Genomic DNA, 23739 nt, shown 5'->3' with positions numbered 1-23739 from the left:
CACCTACCATCTGAGAATTATTGTGAAAAACGGTAAGAACTAGAGTGGATGAAGAGTTAAAAGACTGTATAATTTCCTTCTGGGAGGAAACCTAGGAAGGCTTTCCAGAGGAGGCACAGAGAAGGGGACAGGCATTTGGGATGGAGGGAATGGCACAACAAAGACAGAGAAGGGGTGCTGGGGAGCAGCTGGTTGGGTTTCCCTATGTGTATAAAGGGGTAAGGCTGGAAAACTAGGGGGAGACTTCTGAGGGTCTTGGGGCTCCCTGGCCTCAGTGAGGCTGGCTAGAGATTCCTAAAAGCCTCTATCTTGGGTTCTCCTGAAATTTTTACCAAGAAGAAATATTCTAAATTATAGCAGCACCTTGTCCTCCCATCTCCCAATTCAAAAGCAGTGAAGCCTACCAACCCACTTCTGTATGAGCAGTACTGTGCCCCCATGCCCAGCTCCCCTTGACTTTACTCATCTTAACTACTACTTTCTGCGTCTGAAGTGGTAGCACATGCCTGTAATCCCAGCATTGAAGGATTAAGGCAGGAGAATAGCCATGAGTTTAAGGCTAACCTGGGCTACATAGTGAAGTCAAGGCCAACCTGGGACAAACCTTATCACAAACAAATTTTTAAAAAGCAAACATACTTTTTCCAAGATAAGTAATAAAAATCGCAACTATTTATTCCTTGGTACTGGGGATTGAATCTAGGGCCTTCACAAATGAGCTCTAACCCCAGTTCTTTTTTTTTTTTTTTCTTTTCGTTTCTTGCCAGGGATTTAGCTCAGTGGCATACAAAGCACAAGGTTGTAAGGAGGATCACTGTGAGTCTGAGGCCTAGAGGTGAGCTGAAGCCCAGGCTGAATTACATAGGGAGATCTTGTCTCAAACAACAAAACAAAAACAAACAAACAAAGGATGGAGAAGGGGAAAAGGACATTAAGTAGGCTAACCAAGAGTTCTTACTGCTTTTTCCTGGACCATGCAATCTAAATTGAATGTAGAACCTTGTGTAGCTAAGCAGGCAGTTTTACCATTGAGTTACATCACCAGCTCTTTCACAGTTGTGATTTTTGTTGTTGTTGTTGTTTTTTATCTTTTTGAGACAGGGTCTCGCTATCCAGTTCAGGCTGGCCTTGAACTCACTCTGTAGTCCAGGCTGATCTCAAACTTGCAACAGTCCTCCTGTCTCAGCCTCCCAGTAGCCTCCCTCCCAGCAGCTGGGATTACAGGCATGTGCCACCATGCCCAGCTCCTTTCACAGTATTTTAAATACAGTGTTTGTTTGGTTTTGAGATAGGATCTTGCTAAATTTTCCAGGCTGGACTTGAACTTGTGATTTTCCTTCCTTAGTCTACAAAGTAGTTGGAATTACAAAACACAACACAGAATGTGGCAGTGTTTTAAATACAGTAATATTTAATTTTCTTTTACTAGTCTATGTGATACATGACACATTTATCTCAGGTAATTGGTATAAATACATATCACATTTAATTTTACCTAAAGTATTCATCCCCATCTCAGGCATTATTGCAGAAGTGCTAATATCAGAATCTGAAGTCAAACTGCCTGAATTTGAAACTTGATTTAACGGCTTTACGGTTAAGGTATTTTCTTGGTTTCCTTATCTGTAAAGTGGAAATGAGCTACTAATAATATTATTAGGATGACCTAATAATATTACTTACCTCATTGTAAAGACTAAGCACTTAAAAATATTTAAATCAGCAGCCCTAATCCAGTTCACTCCTGAGATCCATCTGTATACTGAAGATACTCTTTGTACCCTTATATAGTAACACATTCCCTTTTCTTGTATAAATCAGTCCAAACTTGTTTCTCTGGCTTACATTCAATTCTAAATACTAACAATATCCATTGTATAAGTACCCCATGATGTACAAATTCTATTACAAACAAAACTGTGATGAATTTTGTAGTATGTGTCTCTTTTTATTTATATATTCATGTCTCCAAGGATATACACTATGCCTAGAAGTGCCATAAGTTTGGGATTTATTTTTGATGTTGGCAACTCAACCTGCTCCCACCCACAGCCTTCATATTAAGCGCCAGCTCTATCCTGAGCTATACCCTTAGTCCCATATTGGGATCTTAATTTCTAAAATCAAAGAGCATGGCATATAGCCCAGTGGCACAGACCCTGCCTAGCAAGCACAAGGTCCTGAGTTTGACTTCCAGTACCAAAAATAAAAAATATAAATATCTATCCTCTCTTCCATTTTCTTATTCTTTTGCTTCCACCAAACTGCAAGGCTCTTTAAACTCCTGCAGAACAAGGACAGTTACCCTAATTAGAGGTACAATGATAAATTATTCTAAAATTGTTCTTGAGTTTCACAAAGACCTCTGCTCTTCCCAGGTCAGTAATTCAGTGGTTCTTAGATATGAAAGCAACCACTTCATGATTCACCACTCACGAATTCTCTAAGGTAAGCAAGCCTGGGATTCCCAGGTGTGCTTTGGGGCTGTGAGAGTGAGCCATAGGGGTGGAGAGAGGGGCAGGCGGAGAACAGCCTGTAACAGGTTACATAGGTTACAAGTGTTCTATCTCACAGTTCCGGAGGATGGCAGCTTGGGAGGATGATGTACTGGTTTGGTTCTTCAGGACAACATTGTGATCAACAGTTTCCAACCACAGGAAACAGCTGGGTTAGGACGCTAAAGTGGGGATCAGGGTTTTGAGGCCTAGTCCTCTTTGATCATGATCCATTCTTTTCTCCCACCGTTCCCAAACAATCTGGGGGTTGTCCAGTGGGTTCTCAATGTCCCTAAATCCTGAGAGACTTAATATCTAGCATAAGGCTGGGGTAAAATGATCGCAAGAGTCCTGCCTGAGTAACTTGGCGAGACCTTGTCTCAAGATAAAATATAAAAAGGACTGGGGCAGTATCCCAATGTGAAGGCCTTGTGTTCACTCCCCAGTACCGCTCCTCCCCACTCTCACCCTCAGCCCGCTCTAGGCGCAGGGCACTCTACTTATAGGACTTATGGCAGACTCTCCTCTCCACCAGTCATTTCACTTTGATGTCATCTGCCGCCCAAACGGGAAGAGATGTGCCAGCGTTTTCCTCACCGTTTCAGTCTCTTTCGGGAGTTAAATTGATACCTCTCCCTTTAAGAAGTTTGGTCTAGGAAGAACTCAAAGGGCAAGACGTACAACCACGCTTGAAGCTTCCACAGTTTGGTCCAGCTCGGGTAAGGGGCGGGTGTAGCAAAATTCACTTAGGTGATTGGTTTTTCCTTTCCTTGCGGTGATTTCCCGGGTCCCGCCCCCGGAGGCAATGGAGGACGCCCGTGATTGGTCAGATGCTTCAGAGGCGGGCTCCGAGCGCAGCGCGGGGTTGCCGGCCGGCGCAGCTGAAATTCGCTCGGCGGCATGTCCGGCGACTGTGGGGACACGCGTGGCGACGCGAGGAGAAAGGACTGTACAGCTGCTGCCGGCTCGTTCAGGTTCAGCCCAGAGCCCACACTCGAGGACATGTAAGTAATTCTTGTCCAGCCTGAGGTGTGTGTAGGGGAGAAAGGCTTGGACCCTTTTCTGTCTCGTTGGGGAGGGTCCCTCCTTGTGCTTGGTCCCGGCCCTCCTGACTAACCCTGGCGAACCTTCCAGGTCTCCTTATCAGCACAATGGGCGCGACAGCTCACAATGGAAAACGGGGAAGTCGGGGGATGCCCCACTAACAATGTTAGGACCACCCTTCAGCCCAGCCCGGGTTAGATGCTCGAGTCCAATACCACCTCTGCCTTAGAGGAATGTGATACAACGGGACTGAAAAAGTACTGCAGGGTGGGAGACATTATTTCTTGCTGGAGAAAGTCAAGAAAGGCTTCTTAGTACTAGTGCAGGATATGCAGGACTTGGACATGCAGGAGGTGGAAGAATAATGTTAGACATTAGTCTGCAGAGCCTGCTCACAGTCAGGTAGGGAAGCCAGATCTAATAAAGAAGTGATTTGCCTAAGGCCACCCAAGGATTCAGTTGCAGCATCCTTTGGTTCCACGCCCCCTTTCCTTATCACCATGGGCCCTGTCTGAGCCCTGCATCATCTCTTGATTTGGGCTTCCACAGTTTGTTTCTATTCCAGCCGACGCCTCCATGCAGAATTTGCTGCCGAACGGGACTGGGAACAATTCCACCAGCCACGGAATCTCCTTCTGGCCTTGGTGGGGGAAGTGGGAGAGCTGGCAGAACTCTTGTGAGTAGAGGAAAGGTATTGTGGGAGAGGGGAGCATTATTTGGTCCTAAGACATTGCTGGATTCAGTTTCCCTCCTCAGTGCCCTGCTGTGTGCTTGGTGCTGAGGAGACACACAGGTTCTAGCCCTCTAATGAGACATCCAGTCTCATGGTAGAGCACATGAAGACAAGGCAGAGCCAGGTCAATGAAGGAGTGATCTATAATCCCAGCATTCTGGAGGAAGATCAAAAGTTTGAGCACAGCCTGGCTACACAAACTGAATCCAAAAAAAGAAATAAAGTGAGAGAGAAAAAAAGAGTTAGCTATAGCTCAGTTCCTGGGGCTAAAAAGCTATTCTAGGGAAGACCTGTTTTAGCAGTCCAGACGGGGAACTACAGTTCCAAAGCCGAGGCAAGAAAGCATAACTTAAATTTAGGAACAATCAAACATTCCTTCAGCATTAGTTTCCCAAGAATTTTGTATGTTTTGTTCACTAGTGTATTCCAAGTACCCTGTACATCACAGATTATAGATACCTAGATATCTGTGGAGGAGAAGGATGGGAAATGACCTCAGAAAGACAAGATTGGGACTAGAGATAGAGTTTGGACAGATGGGGGCACAGGGGACCTGAGGAGGAGGAGGCTGGTGTAGACTGTGCAATAGATGGTAGGGCCTAGACCAGAGCAGAAACTATGGGGATGAAGGGAGGGCACAGAGATGCCTGTGAGGACAGGCTGGACAGCCACAGGTTAGTTAACATTAGCTGTGTGCTAAGTCCTCTAGAATCAAGAAATAAGGCATTGGACGGGGCATATGTGGTTTACAGTAAAAGAAGACAGGTGAAAGAGAAATAAGGAAACATTTTAAAAGATCTGGAATTGTAATAGATTTTATGAGGAAAATAACACAAAGGAATGAGAAAGAGAAAACAAAAGGAAAGCTTCCTGAGGATGTGAGATCTGGCAAGATCAGATGGCTGGTTGGAGAACAGAGTAACAAGGGAACAGCTGGCCAGGGGAAGACCCTAGAAGTAAGTGGGGAAAAACATTCAAAGCAGAGGGAGCAGGAAGTGCAAAGGCCCTGTTATAGCTGGCCTATATGCAAGGCAAGGAAAGTCACAGTAGCTTTCGGCAGAGAATGAGTGACAGCAGTGACGACAAATGGAAGATGAGTTAGCAGGGACACGAACTGAGAGGTGTCCACACAGTCTAGGTCAGAGGTTTAGGCTGCAGTGGCAGTGGCTGGGGCTGGAGATAAGTAGAAATGGGCCACAAAGCTTTGTCAACAGGTGACATGTTCTCTTGGCCACTGCTTAGCTCAGGTAGAGATTGAGGTCTAGCTGTCAGGTCTTTTCCTTGCCTGGCCTCTTCCTAAGGCCCACATGGCATGGGTTGTGCTTGGAAGAACTTCCTGGGAGGTGGCATTCATTGCTGTGAGGACTGAAGTGCTCCCTAAGAGAGGTGAATCCTGCTGTCCTAGCTCATAATTCTGTGCCTTCTGTTCTCCCAGTCAGTGGAAGTCTGATGCAGAGCCCGGCCCCCAAGCATGGCCCCCGAAGGAACGGGCAGCCCTTCAAGAGGAGCTTAGTGATGTACTCATCTACTTGGTGGCATTAGCAGCCCGCTGCCATGTGGATCTGCCCCAAGCAGTGCTCTCCAAAATGGACACCAACCGGCAGCATTACCCCATCCATCTGTCCCGTGGCTCTGCTCGAAAGTACACAGAATTGCCCTGGGGAACCATCTCTGAAGAACAGGCTTCAGGGCCTGCAGACCTTGCCTGTGAAGCCACCAGCCAGGGCTCAACCCAGAACATGGGACTACCACCTGCAGCTCCGCGTGGCAGCTGAAGACCAGAGGGCAGCTCTGCTGTGGAACTTGTTCTAGTCCTTTTCTAATTGGTCATGGGCCTGCGGGCCCCACTTCCTGATGACGGAGGCCTGAGAGCCTCCAGAAGATAGTTTTTCCCCCAATAAAACAGTTACAGACAGCAACTCCTGGGTTCTTCCTTGGTGGCCAGGGAGGCATTGTGGCAAGAGGTGCTTACAGGAATCCTTGTACTTCACTATTGGACCTCCTACCTGCAGGGAGAGAGCCAGTTCCTAGCAAATTCCCGATGGATCTCATCCAAATCTCTTACCCTTCTGGACCTGTAAAGGAGATTAGAGGCTGTCAAAGAGTCCAGACTGAGGCTGGGGTATATTTCAGCAGTACAGGGCTTGCCCAGCATGCATGAAGGTCTGGATAATAAAGAAACAAAACCAAAAGAAACAAATTCCAGATTTCTAGACTCAGACTGTCTGGGTTCAGATACTTATAAACTAGATGAGATAGTCATCAAATTATTTCATTGCCTTCATTTTCTTTACTTTCATCTTCTTGTAAAATGAAAACAGTAGTACCTACCTGGTGGAATGGTAAGGATTAAGTTATTAGAGTGTTTACAGTAGTACCTGCCAGTAATTGCTATGATTATGTTACTGTCAGTTTGCCTTTTCAAATTAGAGCTTTGAGACCTGGGAGTAAAAAGTCAGGGTCACAACTCAAGGCCAGGTCTGATTTAGAACAGAACAGGACTTGCTCTCCTCTTGGGCCCCTTGGTAAAAAAGAAAACAACCACTCCCTTGCCTAGGTCAATTTCTTACTGTAATTAAAAAGTGTTGAGGGCTGAGGAGATAGTTCAGTGGCACAGTACCTGCCTGGCAAGTGTGAGCTTGGGAGTTTGGTTCCTAGTAAACAGTGTTAAGGTGGACTGTGGTGGAGCACACCTATAATCCCAGCACTTGGGACCATGAGGCAGGAAGACTGCTTCTGACTTTTCACAACAGAACAGGGCTGCCTACACTCACCCACTCTGTGTCCTCATGTGTACCCCTGACCCCCTGCTGGATGTGCTCTTCCATGTCCCACCTGATTCACAGCATGCAGTGGACACCAGCACCTGAACACTCCCTCTTCAGTAAGCTGCTCTGGATTTTCTGGACAAGACCCTTCCAGTCTTCCAGATTTCTCCTGGGTTCCCCTTCCTGGATATGGTGTCAGACTCCTGACCTGGTGTCTATTATGTCCAACCTGTACCCTGACTCCGATTTTCATGCTCAGCACATCCAGGTTGGGGTGTAGCCACACCCAGCCCAACTTCTCCCCATCCTGACTCCCTTTACAGTGATGGTGGCCTGTAGTTATTCCAGTTAGTGAGGTCAGGCTCATTTCTTCAGCCCCAGACGCCCCTAGTTCCTTAATGTCAAATCTGGCTTTCCCTCTAATCTTCCAGGGTTCTTTGCTGCTTTAGATCCTCTCATCTGGCTTCCAGGGTCCCTCATGGCCTACGTCCTGCCAAACCTTTTGTCTTCACACTGTTCCAGGGAATGTCTGCAAGCTAAGGAGACCAGCATGAAGTTTTAGGGGCTGTCCTTACTTTCTCCATCCCAACTTTGTTTTGACCTTCAAGACCCAGCTTAAAAACAACATGGTTTGGGAGGCTGAGTCAGGAGGATCACTGTGAGTTCCAGACCAGCCTGGGCTACAAAGTGAATTCAAGGCCACCCTGAATTGCATAACAAGACCTTGTCTCAAAAAGGCAAGAAGACAAACCAGCCAAAAAAAAAAAAAAGACATAGTACACTTGTAATTCCAGCTACTAAGGAAGCTGAGGCAAGTTCAAGGCCCAGACTGAATAATTTAGGGAAACTATCTCAAAATAAGAGCCAGACTTGTAGCTCAGTTGTAGAGCACTTGTGTAACATGCACAAGGCCTGTTTAGTCCCCAGTGCCACCAAAAAACAAAAACAACTTTCTGACAAAGGCACTTTTCTAAATTCTTACTCTTGGCGATTCCTCCTGTCCAACTTCCATTGTAGTTTCAGTTGACAGTGGATTACAATTGCCTGGGTTTGTGTTTTGTTTTGTTGGTACCAGGGATTGAAACTCACAACCAGGGGAGGTGCTTACACCGCTGAGCTAAATCCCAAGCCCAGCCCACAACTACCTGTTTACTTGTCTCTTCTCTGCTATTCACTAGTTGTTTGTTTCTTTGTCATCTACAAAAAAAGAGTTAAGGTCCAGGTGTAGTGTGGTATGCCTGCAATTCCAGCTACTCAGAAGGCTGAAGCAGGAGGAAAGCAAACTCTAGCCTGGCAATTTGTGTGTCTGTCAGGAAACTAAAAAACAAACAAACAGGACGAAAAGGGGGTAGGTAATACACCGTATGTACATAACGAAGTACTTGAAGTACTTAAATCATTAACACAACTTCTCCTTCATCATAGCGGATGGGTGAATACAGTACTATTCGGTCATGGACATGTTGAAGCTACCAAAACACAGCCCAAGGCCCATTCACAGGGCCGAAGAGCACCCCAGCCTCCTTCCTCTCCCCACCCACCTCACTCAAAGGCACGGTGGCGTGAGGATAATACTTTATTCACTAACACGGGCCAAAGAATATAGCGAGGGAGGTGGGCTAGGTTTCCAGGGATCCCAGGAGGCCACTCTTCCTGTCTCCCAGGCCTGGAGCAGCCATGCCCGACATCCCATTTCCCAGCCCAGGTGGGGGGGCAGGAGAGGCGCCATCGGGATAAGGCAACCAGGGTGCTTCCCGATGCACCCCTCTCCAGCCTCCTCAGCCTGACGCTCCCACCTCCACCGCGGCTCAGCTGCCCTCGCATTCGGGGCAGCGCTCGGTGGCCGTGGCGCCCGCGGGCAGCTTGAAGTCCCGGCCGCAGCCAGCGCAGATATACAAGCGGCGCCGCATATGCGCGCGGCGGTGGCGGATGAAGTGAGAGCTAAGACGGAAGCGGCGGCCGCACTCCGTACACGGATATGGCCGCTCGCCTGTGTGCGTGCGCGCGTGCTCCGCTAGATTGGAGCGGTGGCCGAAGCGCCGACCGCACACCGCGCAGCGGTGCGGCTTCTCGCCGGTGTGCACGCGCCGGTGCTTGGCCAGCGCCGAGCTCTGCGCGAAGCGCGTGCCACAGTCGGCGCACGCGTACGGCCGTTCGCCCGTGTGCGTGCGTCGGTGGCGCGCCAAGCACGAACTTCCGCCGAAGGCGCGGCCACAGTCCGGGCACGCGTACGGCTTCTCGCCCGTGTGCACGCGCAAGTGCTGCGCGTAGTTGGAGCTCTGCGCGAAGCGCCGGCCGCAGTGCGCGCACGCGTACGGCTTCTCGCCTGTGTGACGCCGTCGGTGCTGCCGCAGGTTCGAGGCGGCAGAGAAGCGTTTGTCGCACTCAGGGCACTCGTAGGGCCGCTCGCCCGTGTGAGTGCGGCCGTGCTTGGTCAGCGCCGACTTCTGGGAGAAGCGCCGGCCGCACTCGGTGCACGCGAAAGGCCGCTCGCCCGTGTGAGTGCGCGCGTGCTTGGACAGCGTGGAGCGGCGCGCGAAGGCGCGGCCGCAGTCGGGGCACGTGTGGGGGCGCGCCGGGTCGGCTGACGGCGCCGACTTCTCGCCGGGGACCTGCAGGGAGAAGGGCGACACGTCAGCCCTGCTCGAGAGGCCGGGGACCTAGTCTCAACGCGCGACAACCACTGAGCCTCAGTTTCCAATCCGTGAAATAGGAAAGGCAACATGCCTGTCTCAGGACGGTTGTGCCACTTATGTGGTATATAAAATTCAACTAAGGCACATATCTAAATGTCTGCTGGTATTCCAGCTATTTATATTCACCAAATACAGAACGCGTGCAAGGTTCAGCATTAACTAAAATATATTTTTAAAAATTCTGTCTTGCCAAGTGTGGTGGCGCACAGCTGTGATCCCAGTAGTTTGGGGGCTGAGGCAGGAGAATGCTGCAAATTCGAGGCCAACCTGAACTGCATAGTGAGATCCTGTCTCCAAAAGATTTTTAAAATAAATAAATAAAATGTCTTAAAGGGAAAAGGATAAGGATTGCTGATATTGGAGTAATGCTGCACAGGTAAACAGGAGCTTCAAGGCACCTTACTGATGGGTAACAGAGAGTGGGGAGCAGGTGGAGGGGATTGCTTAGCTTCAGGTGGGGCCACAATAAAGCACTTCGGTTTAAAATAATCCAGAAGGGGAGCCATGGGGGATATATCTAAGGGCTTTGGGCGGAAAGGGACTAGTTCACACATATTTAAAAGGCTCCCTCAGGCAACTGGGGTTGAGGACTCAATGAAGGAGAGAGAGCAGAAGCAGAAGCTCAGGATCCTATCATAGTCATCTAGAAAGAAAAGATGGCTTAGATTCAGAAAATGGAAAGAGTGGAGGTGGGGAGAAGTGGCCTGCTTCGGGTGAACGTATTTTACAGTCTGAGACAACAGACTTCATACTAAATTAGTGGATGTGAGGAAAGAGGATAAAAACGACTAAGACTTTTAGACGTAGCAACTGCAAAGCTGTTGTGCCATTTACAGAGACAAGGATAGTGGCAGGAGAATGTTGGAAAGTAAAGTCTGGGGCTGAATCCCCAGTTCTTGACACACCTGAAGCTTAGGACAGAGGCTTAGGATGCAGGTGTCAAACTGTCAACCTTCAGGTGACTTTAAAGCCTTAAAACTGGGGAAGAGCCGCAGGTTAGGGCAGAGAGCACCTAGGACAGCAAGCTGAAGAGGGGAACAGGACAGGAGGGTGACATCTTGGCTGCCGGACCAAGGTTAGGTCCAGGATCTTTAAAAACCTTTTCAGGGCTGGTGTTTAGCTCAGCAGCGTAAGTGCCTACTTGGCAAACGCAACCTCAAGGTCATGAGTTCCATCCCTGGCACACACAAAAAAATAAAAACCTTTTCAGAGCCAGCTGTGGTGGCATGCACCACCACGTGAGTGCTGACTCATGAGGCCGAGGCAAGAGGATCACAGATTCAACACCAGCCTTGGCAATTTTGTGAGACCATCTCAGAATAAAATTTAAAAGGATTACGGATGTAGCTCAATGGTACAATGCTTGCCTAGAATGCTTAGGACCCTAGGTTTAATCCTGAGTAACAGGGGAGAAAATTAATTCATAATCAAAGGAAGCACCTGCCACATATTAAGAACGAGACAGTGTTAACCTCCAACATTCAATCTCTCCTTATTCTCTTTTTTTTTCGTGCTGGGGATCAAACTCACAACCTCGCTCTTGCCAGGCAGGTGCTTATGCTGCTGAGCTAAATCCCTGGCCCTTATTCTCATTTTTTAAAATGAGAAAACAAAAGAGGGTAAATGGAGCCAGGAATAGTGGCACATTACTGCAGTCTCAGCACTTGAAGACTGAGGCAGGAGGATGATAGTACTACACTGCAAGCAAGACCCTGTCCCAAAAACAAAACACAAAAAGCATGATAAATGACACCTAGAGAGGAGTCTAGCCTTTTTTCTAAAGCTGCAGAAGAAACTCCTCAGCCTTTAAAATCCTTTGTCAAAGCCAGACATGGTGGCACACACCTGAAATCCCAGCACTTGGGGAGACCAAGGTAGGAAGATCACCACAAGTTTAAGGTCAGCCTGGGCTACATAGTGAGACTGTCTCAAAGAACAAAACAAAAAATCCTTTGTCAAGAGAATGGCTTTGAATTCAAAATGGAAAAACGGGACAATTTGGGAAATTAGAGACAGCCAGGGGAACTCTACTTTAAATTGTACGTATACACTTTTTGCCTGAACTGCCATCTTTCAGTAATTTGCCAAAATGACAAACACCAAAGGAAAGAGGAAGGGACCTCAGTATATGTCCTCTAGGCCTTTTAGAAAACATGGGGTTGTTCCTTTGGCCACATATATGCAAATCTACAAAAGAGTCATATTGTAACATCAAGGGAATGAGTACTGTGCAAAAAAGAACACCACACAAATGTCACATGGCAAGACTAGAAGGGTCTGCAGCGTCACTCAGCATGCTGCTGGCATTGCCGTGGACAAGCAAGCAAGTCAAGGCCAAGACACTTGCCATGAGGACCAATGTGCGTATCGAGCACATCAAACTCAGAGTTGGGACGGCTTGCTGAAACGGGTCAAGGAAAAGGACCAGAGAAAGAGGGACCCCAAAGAGAAGGCCACCTGGCTTCCCCCAGTGCCAGCCAGCCCCGCCCAGAGGCGACTCACTTCATGAAAGGAGAGGGGCTGGGGGGGTTCCCATGTACCCCGTGGAGCCTCAAAAACAAGATGGCACAGTGTTTTGGAAGGATGGTTTTCCTAACTGACAGGTGTGTAGTACCTTTATATAACAGAAACAGACATTTGGAGCAGATGCTCATTGTACCTACTTCATTGTGTCAGGCTTTTCTTCAGTGTTTCTCTTACTGAATGATGTGAGGTATTGTGCAGGTGTATACCCAAATGGCCAAATATTTATGAAATCTTTATATTGGCTTGGGGGTCCTCTAAATCACCATGGGGAAAAGATGTATCAAAATGAATAGAAGTCTGTGTACAGCATTTCAGTTAAATTGTTTAAAGCAAAAAAAAAAAAAAAAAATTGTGTGTATGGACATGGTACTGCATGGCTATAATCCCAGCACTCAGGAGACTGAGGCAGGAGGGATCACTACAAGTGTGGGGGGCAGCGTGGGCTACAAAGTGAGACACTGCCTCAAAAAAAAAAAAAAAAAAAAAAAAAGACTTAAGCTGGACTCCAAGTCCCTGGTTTTCTTCAAGAGGACTCAAGAAACTCCCCAAAGCAGTCAAGGTCATACTTTACAGTCTTTCCCTAGCTTTGACATCTTTTGGGTTTATGTCGACATGTTGGCCACTGTGAGAAGAATTTTTCTCATTACATCTACATTTTTCTAGTCCTTTTTCCTTGATAACCTTCTTCATGGGAACTTTGAAGCCAAAAATAGTGAGGCATACCTGTAGTTCCAGCACTCAGGAGGCTGAGGTAAGAATATTGCCAGTTCAAGGTCAGTCTGAGCCATACAGTGAACTTTGAGGTCAGTCTGGGCTACAAAGGGAGACTATCCCCAAAACAAAACAATTGTGATTTTTGGCTAGACTGAGGACTTCCTCGTACTAGCTTCACTGACTGATGAAAAAGGAGTTGTTCACATAAGAATCTTTATTGTCTCCAGCCCAGGAAGAGGAGCGGGTGGGTTCCCAAAGAAGAATCTTGGTGAGGGGCTCCATCTAACTCATCAAGACCTCAGACTAGTCACTCCCTTCCCTGCCTTAGTATGCCAAGGAAAGCCAGATAGGTTAGGTAAGATAGAAATTTCCCACCTTGGGGTGTATACACCACAGGATGCAAGAGCATTCTAGGTGGTGTGTGGGCAAATTTTTATTTTAGTCATTGTGTGTTCATTTTATGGACATAAGAAAAACAACAGATCACATGCAACCTACCGTAACATCAATATTACTGTTCACATGAAGGTAAATTTATTTAGCAAAACACTGTGAATTTAAGAAGAACATTAGTACATAATGTGAGGAAGATATATGAGAGACCTATGACTGCAACTTGGCAAATACTATACTGCACAATCATTAAAGGCTCTTTCTTTTCTCTTGCTTTCTTTTTTCTGTAGTATGTAAGTTGAACTCAGGGCTTTTCCACTGAGCTACTGCCCCAGCCTATTTTGAGTTAGGATCTCACTACGTCACTAAGTTGTCCACCCTGGGCTTCAATCTATAATCTTCTTTCTCAGCCTCACTTAGCACTAGAACTACAATCACACTTTGGTACTCACCTTTGAAACTTGAATTTGGTACTTGACACATTTCTATGAGAAAATTTTGTCAGTTTGTCATTTGTGACAGAACAAACTAGAGCTTGTCGGGGTCAACTGCCTTGTAACTTGTTACCCTTTGCAGGCAAGACAAGTTGTCTGGTATTCATCATTTTTGGTATGCACCTCCTAGAACAGTGGTGGTGGAACTAATTAATGACAAGTACCAAAGTTACCTTGGTACAATCATGTGCCACCACATCCAGCTCATTAAAGGCTCTTAGATGTCTTAAACTCTGTAACTTTTAGATTTAAAAATTAGAATATTTCTACTGTAGTAAGCATGTTCTGTGGAATAATATAATAATCCATGTATTAGAAATTAAGGATTTTGGGGGCTGGGGATTTAGCTCAGCGGCATAAGCGCCTGCCTTGTAAGCAGGCAGTCGTGAGTTCGATCCCTGGTACCGATAAAAACGAAAAAGACAAAAAAAAAAAAAAAAAGAAATTAAGGATTTTGTTTTATTTTCTTTTGTTTTTAAGACAGGGTCTTGTGGGGGCTGGGGATTTAGCTCAGTGGCATAAGCACCTGCCTTGCAAGCAGGCAGTTGTGAGTTCGATCCCCGGTACTGATCAAAAAAAAAGAAGTGCCCTACTACTGAGCTACATCCCCAGCCCCTTAAATCTTTAAGTTTCCTCCTCCAGCTGTTACTTTTCTGTTAATAATAAGACAATTAGTAATAACTAATTAATAAATAACTACCATTTCTCAAACTCAGAGCCTCAAATATTCATTTCAAATTATTTCCATACTGCTGGGGATACAGCTCAGCAGCACAGTGCCTGCCTGGCAAGCACAAGGTTGTGAGTTTGATTCCAGGTACCAAAAATAAATAAATAAATAAATAAATCCTATACCTTGGGCTAGGTACCTTAGCCCTCGTTTCTAAGTAACATGCAAAAGTTCAGTGCTCAGACAAGGCCATACAGCTAACAAGCGGCAAAACCAGGGTCTGGAGTAGAAATCTGGCATTGTTCAAAATACCTAGCCTACAAGGCAATTCTAATCTCACTGACTAAAGTGAGGTCATATACACTGCTTGTCTCCCTTCTCTGGACCCTTTTAGTACTTAGAATTGTCCTTCTATCTGGGACAAAGTATAAAACACAACTCCTATCCTCTAGTCCTTTGCTCTAGGCAGTGTGACCCACAGACTAGTTATACCAAGCACCACCAGGAACTTGTTAGAAATGCTAACTTTCAAACCCCACCCCAGATTTGCTAAATCAAAATCCTCATTTTAGGCTGGGTATGCAGCTTAGTAGTACAGCCTTTGCCTAGCACATGCAAGGCTCTGGGTTAAATCTGCAAAATGAAACAAACAAACAAAAATCTCCATTTTAACAAAATCTACAGGTGATTTATATACATGTTAAAAACTAAGCAACCTGCCCACAATCCTATAATCTTGGCTATTTTACAAGGATCAGAAGTTTGAGGTTAGCCTGAGCTAATGTGGTACCCTACATTAAAAAAAAAAAAAAAAAAAAAGGCTACCTGACCTAGAGGAGAAAGGAGCTACTCCTAGAAAAAAGGTTTTACAGACTATCCATAAGGGCAAAACCTGAGAAGTAGCAGGTCATGGTGGTGTATGCCTGTAATCCCAGCAATCAAGAGGGTGAGGCAGCAGGATCACTGTGAGTTCAAGGCTGACCTGAACTGCACTGTGAAGCTTTGTCTCAAAAAGACAAAAATAAAAAATTTAAATGTAAAAAATCCTGAGAGGTAAGAGGGAAAGGGTATGTCTGAAGCTGGGCGTAGAACTAGCATCAAGGAGTTAGTATCCACCAGGACGACACAAGGTCAGAGGGTGAAGAGCTTTGAAGGCCAATCCTAGGAACTAAGACTTCAAAGGAAAAAGAAAACCACTCCATGGTTAAGCCAGGGAGACAGGTATAGAAATGCACACAACCTTTCTGAGAAAACTCTTTCTACCCCTTAAAGATAGAGTAGGCTGGGCAAAGTGGCATGCATATGATTCCAACTACTTGCTAGGCTAAGGTAGGAGCGTCTGAAGTTTGAGGCCAACCTGGGCTACATAGTTCAAACCCAACATGGACTACACTGACTCAAAAACCCCAAACAAACAGTAAAACAAATAGCTGGTGGTACAGTTCAGTGGTAGAGTATCCCTGGGGTCAGTGTATAGAACAGAAGAAGATGAGAAGTGGGTTTTGATAGGCAGGGAGAGGATACGCCAGTCCTCAGTGAATGTAGCACAGTTAAGGTTTATACTGGCAAGTGACTTGTCAGGGGACTGACTGGGTGATAGCTAAGAATCACAGAGTATCACAATGGGAAGGAGGTAACAAATTTATAGAAAGAGAAATGAGGCTCAGGGAGCCCACACAGCAAATCACTGAGCTGTTTTTTTGTTTTGTTTTTTTTTTTGTCTTTTTGAGACAGGGTCTCACTATGCAGTTCAAGCTGGCCTAGAGCTCACTTTGTAGCACAGACTGGTCTTGAACTTGCAACGATCCTCCTGCCTCAGCCTCCCAAGTGCTGGGATTACAGGTGTGTGCCACCACACCCAGCTTCACTAGGCTGACTTGTAGACAGAGTGCTCAGTGTTCATAGCCCATGTGGAGTCCTCAATTCCACCCTCCTCCACATCCACTTACCCAAACGACACTTCTCAGGCTGGCATTCAAAGATTCATGTCATTATCCAATTTTATAAGATGAGGAAGCAGAGGCAGAGTTGGTAAACGGTCGAGCTCACATCTGAGCAGTTCCATGGTGATTTACATGCTGGCCCCACAATACCTCCGATGATTCACTCTGGGCCCTCCCTTCACCCCAGTCCCACCAATCCAGTTAAGGCTCCCACATTTTCCCTCTCAGTGTGGCCTCTACTCCAAGCAAGCTGCCAATCTCTGTTGACCTGATGTTCCCACAGCAACCAATGATTCTCTTTGAGGGACAATCTCATCACACTGGGCTCCTGATTTAAGGGTTCTAAGCTTTCATACTCTGGCCCCATCCATCTATCTAGTCTCATCTCTAATCTTTGCTTCTGTTCTTTCTTCTCCCATTTTTCAACCCCTACACAGGCCCTGCCTGAGGCAGTTTGTCCTCAGTGCTCTGTCCAGGCCTCCACGTTGGTTTCTCTGTTCATTTTCAGTCCTCAAAGGTCAGTCCCAAAATGGCCTTTCCTAAAAATGAGTTGGTAGAGGGCCGGAAATTTAGTGGCATAAGTGGATCAGTGGCATAAGTGCCTGCCTGGTAAGTGTGAGGTCGTGAGTTCAATCCCCAGTACCAAAAACAACAACAAAAATGAGTTGGCAAGGCTCCAGAAAGATGACTTAGTCCAAGGTCCTGAACTTTAGGGAGAAGATTAACTGTTTATATAATGTTTATTATGTGTCAGAATCAGTTATAACTCTACATATTATGTCAATCTTCATAAGTAAGAAAATGCTATCAAGGTTTCATTTTACAAATGAAGGAACTAAGGAATAACATGGTTAAGAAACTTGCCCATGATCACGCAGTTGGTACAGGATACAGTTTGATGTTCACCCTAAGCTCTGCAGTCTGTGTACTTACAGGCTAAAAGAGGAGGCCGAGCTAGGATGATGGGCCAAGCAAACAGAACTAGTTACAGATTTTAAACCAGAAGTGGCCGCCACTCCCCCGGACCCACCATGCCCACTAGGGGGCAGCAGAACATTCTTTCCCTGAGAACCGGACTCAAACATGGCAGAGCAGGCTCCAGCCAGAGGCAGGGGGCCGCCGGAGTCCTGTGTGGCTCAGGGAAGTGGAAACATATCTGGTAGCAGTTAGGGTCTGGAATGGTGGAACTGACTTACTGTGAGATCCTTAAAACATTCAGCGACTCTCAAGATAAACCCAGACTCCCAGTGTGGCCTGGCAACCAACCCGCTCTTCTACAGTTCAGGCCTTCACTGCTCAGTTCTTGCTTCCCTGAGCTCTGAAAGGCCAGGCCCTCCAGCTGGGCCACTCCACACTTCAGTCCTGATTCCTGCTGGTCTCAGATATCTTGTACTACTTTGAGACCTTGTGCCAATTACCAAATTGTCCTGGGCCAGCCTGGGATATTAGTTCAAAGCCAGTATGTACTACATTGTGACTTGAAAACCCCAAATAAGTAAATATATAGCTGGTGTTATAGTTCACCTGTAAAATGGAATAAATGCTCCCTACAACATAGAATGGAGGAGCTGAAAACAGTGCCTGACGTATATAAGAGCCAACTGTTTTTACTGTTGCCTAATCTGACTCCCCTACCTCTGAGTCTGCAGAGTCTGCCCCTCTGGGCTTCTTCACCCTGGTGTATCTGCCCATCACATGGTGCTGGGTCAGCCTTGTTGTGGTCACTCTAGCCCTGCCAGACACCAAGCTCCATGGGGATCTGCAGGTACAGTTTATAACTGATCTTAGCCAAAAGGCGAAGAAGTGATCTCCGGGTACAGTTTAATCCCACAGATCGCTTGGGGCCTGGTACACAATAGGTAAGATATCTGGAGGGTGGGAGCCGGGGCACCAGACAAGATAGGCCAACCTTGAGGTTGGCTGGGGGAGAAAGGGACAGGATTGCTGGCTGCCTCCCAGGGAGGCTGAGCCTGGACCAGGTTTGGAGGTCGTGGGCTCCAGGGGGAGTTATGTGTCACATACCTCCTTGGTGTCCATGGGGATCTTGAGTTTCACCACCTCATACTTCTCCTCACCCTCTTCCTCCTCACCCTTCACCAGTAGCACCATCTCCTCCTGCATCTCTTCCTCCTCCTCCTCCTCTGCCTGCTGCTCGCCCGGCATCTTGGTGTCCTGGGGCGGGGACCTGGGTTAGAGGCTCAGGACCCGCCTTCCCACCCTGGTCCCTGCCCAGGCCTAGCAGTGAGCCGTGGCTTCTCCCGCCCTGCCCTGGCCTCAGAGTCCGGACCTTCTACCTTCCACCCTTGCCCGGCCCTATGCTACGACACTGCCCAGGGACCAGTTCCGTGGACATCCGTGCACTCCACTCATACCGGTATTCAAGGCCCTCAGCCAGTTCGAATCTCCAGCCTCCGGGAGCCGACACCCTCCCCGCGCTGAGTCACTCCCTGGAGCAGGGGTCGGGTAAGGGCTGTAGGCGGGATGGGGCGGAGACCCCGGGGAGGGGCGCGCACTCACCAGGGGAAGACTCGGCGCTCGCGCGGCCACAGGCCTGAGCGCCAGGCTGCCGGGCGCTCTGCGAGGCCGCGGCTCGGGGGGCGGGGCAGGGGCAGTGCCCCGAGCGGTGCTCATTGGTCCTTAACCTGAGCCCCGCCTCTGGGGAGGGGCCCAAAGGACCCAGGTATGGGGGTCCGACCGCCCCTCGAGGTTGGCGAGCCGTGATGCTGCGCAGTCCTCTCCCAGGACTCCTAAAGCACCAGAAGCCGCGGCAATCTGGCGTTCAAGGCCCTCACAGCGCGTTTGACCTACCCTTGAGGCTTGCCTTCTTGGACGGTTCGGAGATCTCTGGCGCGGCCAAGCGCGTCTGCTCCGCCCAAAATAGGCCACTTGTACTCCCGCCCCGGCTCGGGCCTCTCGCTGGCGCCCCGCCTGGAGGGCGGACCCTGTTGCCTCTTAACCTCTTTTCTTCCCTCTTTTTTTCTTCTGCCGTCTTTATTCCTTTTTCCTTCCCTAATCTCTTGGCTTGAGGGCATAGCTTGTTCTTTGAATACGTCCTACACAAACCAAAAATCACTCCAACTACCGCTGTCATTTATCCTGTAGTGTGCCTAAGGTGTGCCATTTATACTAAGAGTTTACACACTTGCTTTCCTTTGAGCTGCACGATGAGAATCAAGGCCCATTTTACTGAGAACTGCCTAAATTAACCTGTAAAGATGTCATAACATTTTTAAAGAGTAAGAAAAAAGGGCTGGGGTTTTAGCTCAGCGGCATAAGCGCCTGCCTTGCAAGCAGGCAGTCGTGAGTTCGATCCCTGGTACTGATAAAAACGAAAAAGACAAGAAAAAAAAATGTCATAACATTCTTAACAACCTGTATGTCACCTAGGTGGAAAATTAGTAGCCCAGGGCTAAATGCAGTTTATGGGAATATCTTATTTGGCCTTTAGGATTTGTACTTTTAAAAAAAAAAAAGTTTCATAATACATCTGTGTGCTGGGCATAGTGTACACTGCTGTAATCCTAACAGTTGGCAGGCTGAGGTAAAAGGATTGCCACAAATTTAAGGCCAGCCTGAATTATCGATTGAGACCCTGTCTCAAAACAAAACAAAATACATCATGTATGAGCCTTTGATCTTAGTCCCCAGCACCACCACCACCACACACACACACAAAAATTTCTAAAGAAGCAGGTTATGGTGGTACATGTCCATGATCCCAGGAAGCTGATTTCAAGGCCAGCCTAAACTACATAGTGAGCGTCTGTTTCAAAAACAAAACAAAAAATCACAAGGAAAATCTTTTACAAGTTTTAATTTTCAACATGAGAAAACTGGGACATAGGCTGAGGATCATGCCTAGCGTGTGAGGCCCTGAGTTTGATTCCTAGCACTGCAAAGAACAAAAAAGAAGAGAAATAGAGAAGGGAGGAAAAAAGGGAAAGAAGAAAGAAACTCAGTGGTGCACACCCAGAATCCCAGCCCTTGGAAGGCTGAGACAAGTTCACTGCCAGCTTGTACTACTTGTCTCAAAACTGAAAGAAAAAAGAAAAATTGCAATATTGCATATAGAAATTTGTATTTCCCATTTTCTTAAATAAACAGATACCTAATTTTCCCATTTTATGACTGACAACTAATGTGGGGAATGATGGCACATGCCTATAATCCCAGCAATTAAGAGGCTGAGGCAGGAGTTTGTGAGTTTGGAGCCTGGGCTACAAGTGAAGTCAAGGCCAGCCTGTATTGCATAGTGAAGCCCTGTCTGAAAAAAAAAATTAAAAATAAAATAAATGACAATTTAGAAAGAAAGAGAAACAACAAGCAATAAGTATTTAATCTGTGTATGTCTCTTCACAACAGCTCTATAAGGATCAATAAAAATAATGTTTGATAAATGAGAAAACTCAGGCTTAGAAAGGTAAAGTAATTACTCAAAGTGTCACAGCTCGCAAGCAGCAGATGCCAAGCTTTTGCTCTTCTATTATACTATTTCTCAGGAATGAAGTTCTACCAGGAAACTGGCAGCAGAGCCAGGATTCAAATCTAACCCTCTGCAGGGGAAGGCATGATTTGGATGCTAGGATTACATCTACTAGAATTTTGGCTCTCCCTCAGTGTTGGGAAAATAGGGCAAGTCCTGGGCATTTATACACAGCATCCCCAAAAAGCTGCTTTGATTGTGTTTGTTCTTTACCCAAGCATTTATGGAGGTTTCTATGACTGACATCATCACTATTGAAGATTCAGTAGTGAGAAACACAGAAATATCTTGGCATCTTAGGCATTTATAAGGGTATAGAAAAGGTAATGTGGGACTGGGGATTTAGCTCAGCGGCATAAGCGCCTGCCTTGCAAGCAAGCAGTCGTGAGTTCGATTCCTGGTACCGATAAAAAAGACAAAAAAAAAAAAAAAAAAAAAGAAAAGAAAAGAAAATGTGATGTGCAGGTGAAATCTCCAGGCATGGAGACTGAGGCAGAAGGATCATGAGTTTGAGGCTAGCCTAGGCTACATAGTAGGTCGGGATACAGGTTAGGATACAGGAAGACCCTGTGGAAAGAAAAGAGGGAAGGAAGGAATGAGAAGAAGGAGGAGAAAAATAAATAGACAAAGCAAAAGAAGGAAGGGGCCAAGGTAGAGGGAAGAAAGGAGGGAGGGAGGAAGGAAAGAAAGAAGGAAGGAGGCAGGTTTGTGACGATCTAAATGAGCTAACAAGGGGAACTCTAGTAGAGGGAATTCCAGTGAATGTATGCAGGGGCCGAATTATGGTGAGAAGTCATCTTTAGCAAAAGCAAAACTTGTTCTCCTAGTTTCAGCTTATTTGTTGAGAAGACTCACTGGGGACCTTCCTCTGGGGGCATGAAATGTCCCCAGTGGAAGGAGCTTCCTGCTACTTAGAACAGGTGCTTGTTGAGAGAAGACAAAGGGCTCTGTTAACTTGTTCCACAAACATACACAGTACAGGTACCCTACTTGCACTCCCATCTAGTTATTTTTCTTGACAATCTCATAATCTAGTAAAAAGAATGTGATAAAATATAATATACTGAATTAGGGACATGGCACACTGGTAGAGGAGGTACACAGTGCATGCAAGGATATGGGTATGATCCTATTATGGTTTGAGAACTGGTGTTATGGTTTGAGAACTTAACGCCAGCTGGATTACATCAGCATGCATTGAGTGAAGATGCTCCACCTAAGGAGGGTTGCCAGGATAAATAGGTGGAGAAGGAAGGTGTAGAGGGTTGAGGCGTTAAGGTGACATTGTGGGTTCTCCTATGAGTTGCTGTCTGAGCTGTTGGTTCTCCTGGGGAAGCTCTGGTCTTCACATTGAGCATTGCTTCCTGGCTCCGGAGGGCAAGACATGTGCTGCTTGGTCTCCAGGGTGAACTCGTCACGCTGCTTCCTGGCACGTACCCAACTGTGCTTGTCATCGGAGGAGCTCGGGACCTCCGTGTCATTGAGGACGGTTGTGGTGCCTTCAGGATAGCCCTGGTCTTTGTTGTGAGTGTGGCTTCTCGGCTCCAGCATAGAACCCTCATCCCACTAGCACAGCTCCTTCATCCTGCTGGCATAGACTTTCTGGCTTCCACCGCTGACCCTTGGGTCTTCCTGGCACGGATCCATAAAAGAGACTGACGTGAGTCCTACTTGTGGGCTCTGGACCTCCAGTTGGACTCGTGGGAAGCATTGTCCTGAGCTCTGGATTTTTATCTGGACTCATGTGGAAGATTGCTTTGGGGTTTAGGCTCTTGACTAAATAATCCATGTCTTTGGTGTTGTGGATAGATTCCCTGCATTTTCTTGTGTTAACTTCCGGTGACCATTATAAAAATATTATAAACTCCATGTCCTAATCCTAGTTGTTCTCTGTGTACAACCCCTGACTACAACAGATCCTTAACACTATATCTATATATATAATATTATATATGAAAAGGACAAACGGTACAATGATGCACACTGTGATCTCAGGAAGCTGCAGTAGGAGGATCACGAATTCAAGGTCATCTGGGGAACCTAGTGATAAAAGTCTGGGGATGTAGCTCAGTGGGAGCACACCCTTGGGTTTAATCCCAGTACAGGGAAGTGGAGGGGTCCAATAGGTCTTCCAGCTGAAGAATCTTGGAGTGAGTGTGAAACTCCATTGAGATGAGTAGGCACTGGATCCATATTGGGTGTCAGCCTCACTGAGGAGATAAGGTGGAAAGGGTCTTGAAAGAGGAGCAGGAGTTTGCCAGATTAACCAAGTTTATGAGATTGTAAACTCTTGTGGCAAGCACATCATATTTCAAGAACACCTTCACAAAAGCATCTAGTGAGGCATATGAGTGCCAGGCCCCTGCTGGGACTGGGAGTAAAAAACTGAATTTGGAAAAGTTGCCATCTTCCTCCTCATTGTTCTGCCTCTCACTACTTGCCTCACTGAATTTTACCTTGCTTATTCCTTGAAAGTTTGGCGCATGTTCTTTATTTTGCCTACAAGATTTCATGTCATATCTCAGCCTCAGCCTCTCCTTTTTTTGGAGGTAGGGAGGGGTAAATGAAGATTGTGCCCAAGGCCTTGCACTGAGCTACATCCCCAGTCCTTTCATATTTTTTAGTTTGAGACAAATTGCTCAATCGCTAGATTGCCCAGGTTGGAACTTTTAGGCCTCTTGCTTCAGCTTCCCTAAATGCTGGGGTTGCAGATAAGTGCCATCTATCATTTACTCACTGATTGATTGGCTCATTGAACCCTGTTCCCCTCTGTTACCCAG

General features: G+C 46.8%; 2 protein-coding genes across 5 annotated transcripts; one reads left to right on the top strand and one right to left on the bottom strand.

The window, feature by feature from the left end:
* Positions 1–3313: 3313 nt before the first annotated feature.
* Dctpp1 (dCTP pyrophosphatase 1) lies at positions 3314–6191 on the top strand. The gene is made up of 3 exons (XM_003478240.5): positions 3314–3499; positions 4105–4215; positions 5708–6191. The coding sequence occupies exons 1-3, from the start codon at positions 3396–3398 to the stop codon at positions 6045–6047; spliced, it is 555 nt and encodes a 184-aa protein (XP_003478288.1). The 5' UTR covers positions 3314–3395; the 3' UTR covers positions 6048–6191.
* Positions 6192–8603: 2412 nt separating this feature from the next.
* Positions 8604–19409, bottom strand: Znf771 (zinc finger protein 771). Of its 4 annotated transcripts, none has more exons than XM_063226825.1 (3): positions 19285–19409; positions 18499–18648; positions 8604–9652 (listed from the first exon to the last, which is right to left on the bottom strand). In XM_063226825.1, the coding sequence occupies exons 2-3, from the start codon at positions 18637–18639 to the stop codon at positions 8849–8851; spliced, it is 945 nt and encodes a 314-aa protein (XP_063082895.1). In that variant the 5' UTR covers positions 18640–18648; positions 19285–19409; the 3' UTR covers positions 8604–8848. The 4 variants fall into 4 exon arrangements, with proteins under 4 accessions (XP_063082895.1, XP_012997532.1, XP_012997533.1 ...); XM_013142078.3 differs by lacking the exon at positions 19285–19409 and adding an exon at positions 18994–19241; XM_013142079.3 differs by lacking the exon at positions 19285–19409 and adding an exon at positions 18849–19032.
* Between the last annotated feature and the right edge of the window lie 4330 nt (positions 19410–23739).

This window comes from Cavia porcellus, unplaced genomic scaffold, assembly GCF_034190915.1.
Source record: "Cavia porcellus strain 051 isolate PalLab524CR breed Dunkin Hartley unplaced genomic scaffold, mCavPor4.1 scaffold_16, whole genome shotgun sequence".
NCBI classification, from domain to species: Eukaryota; Metazoa; Chordata; class Mammalia; order Rodentia; family Caviidae; genus Cavia; species Cavia porcellus.
Note: the sequence above shows the minus strand (reverse complement) of the source record. Positions and strands in the feature narration are given on the sequence as shown.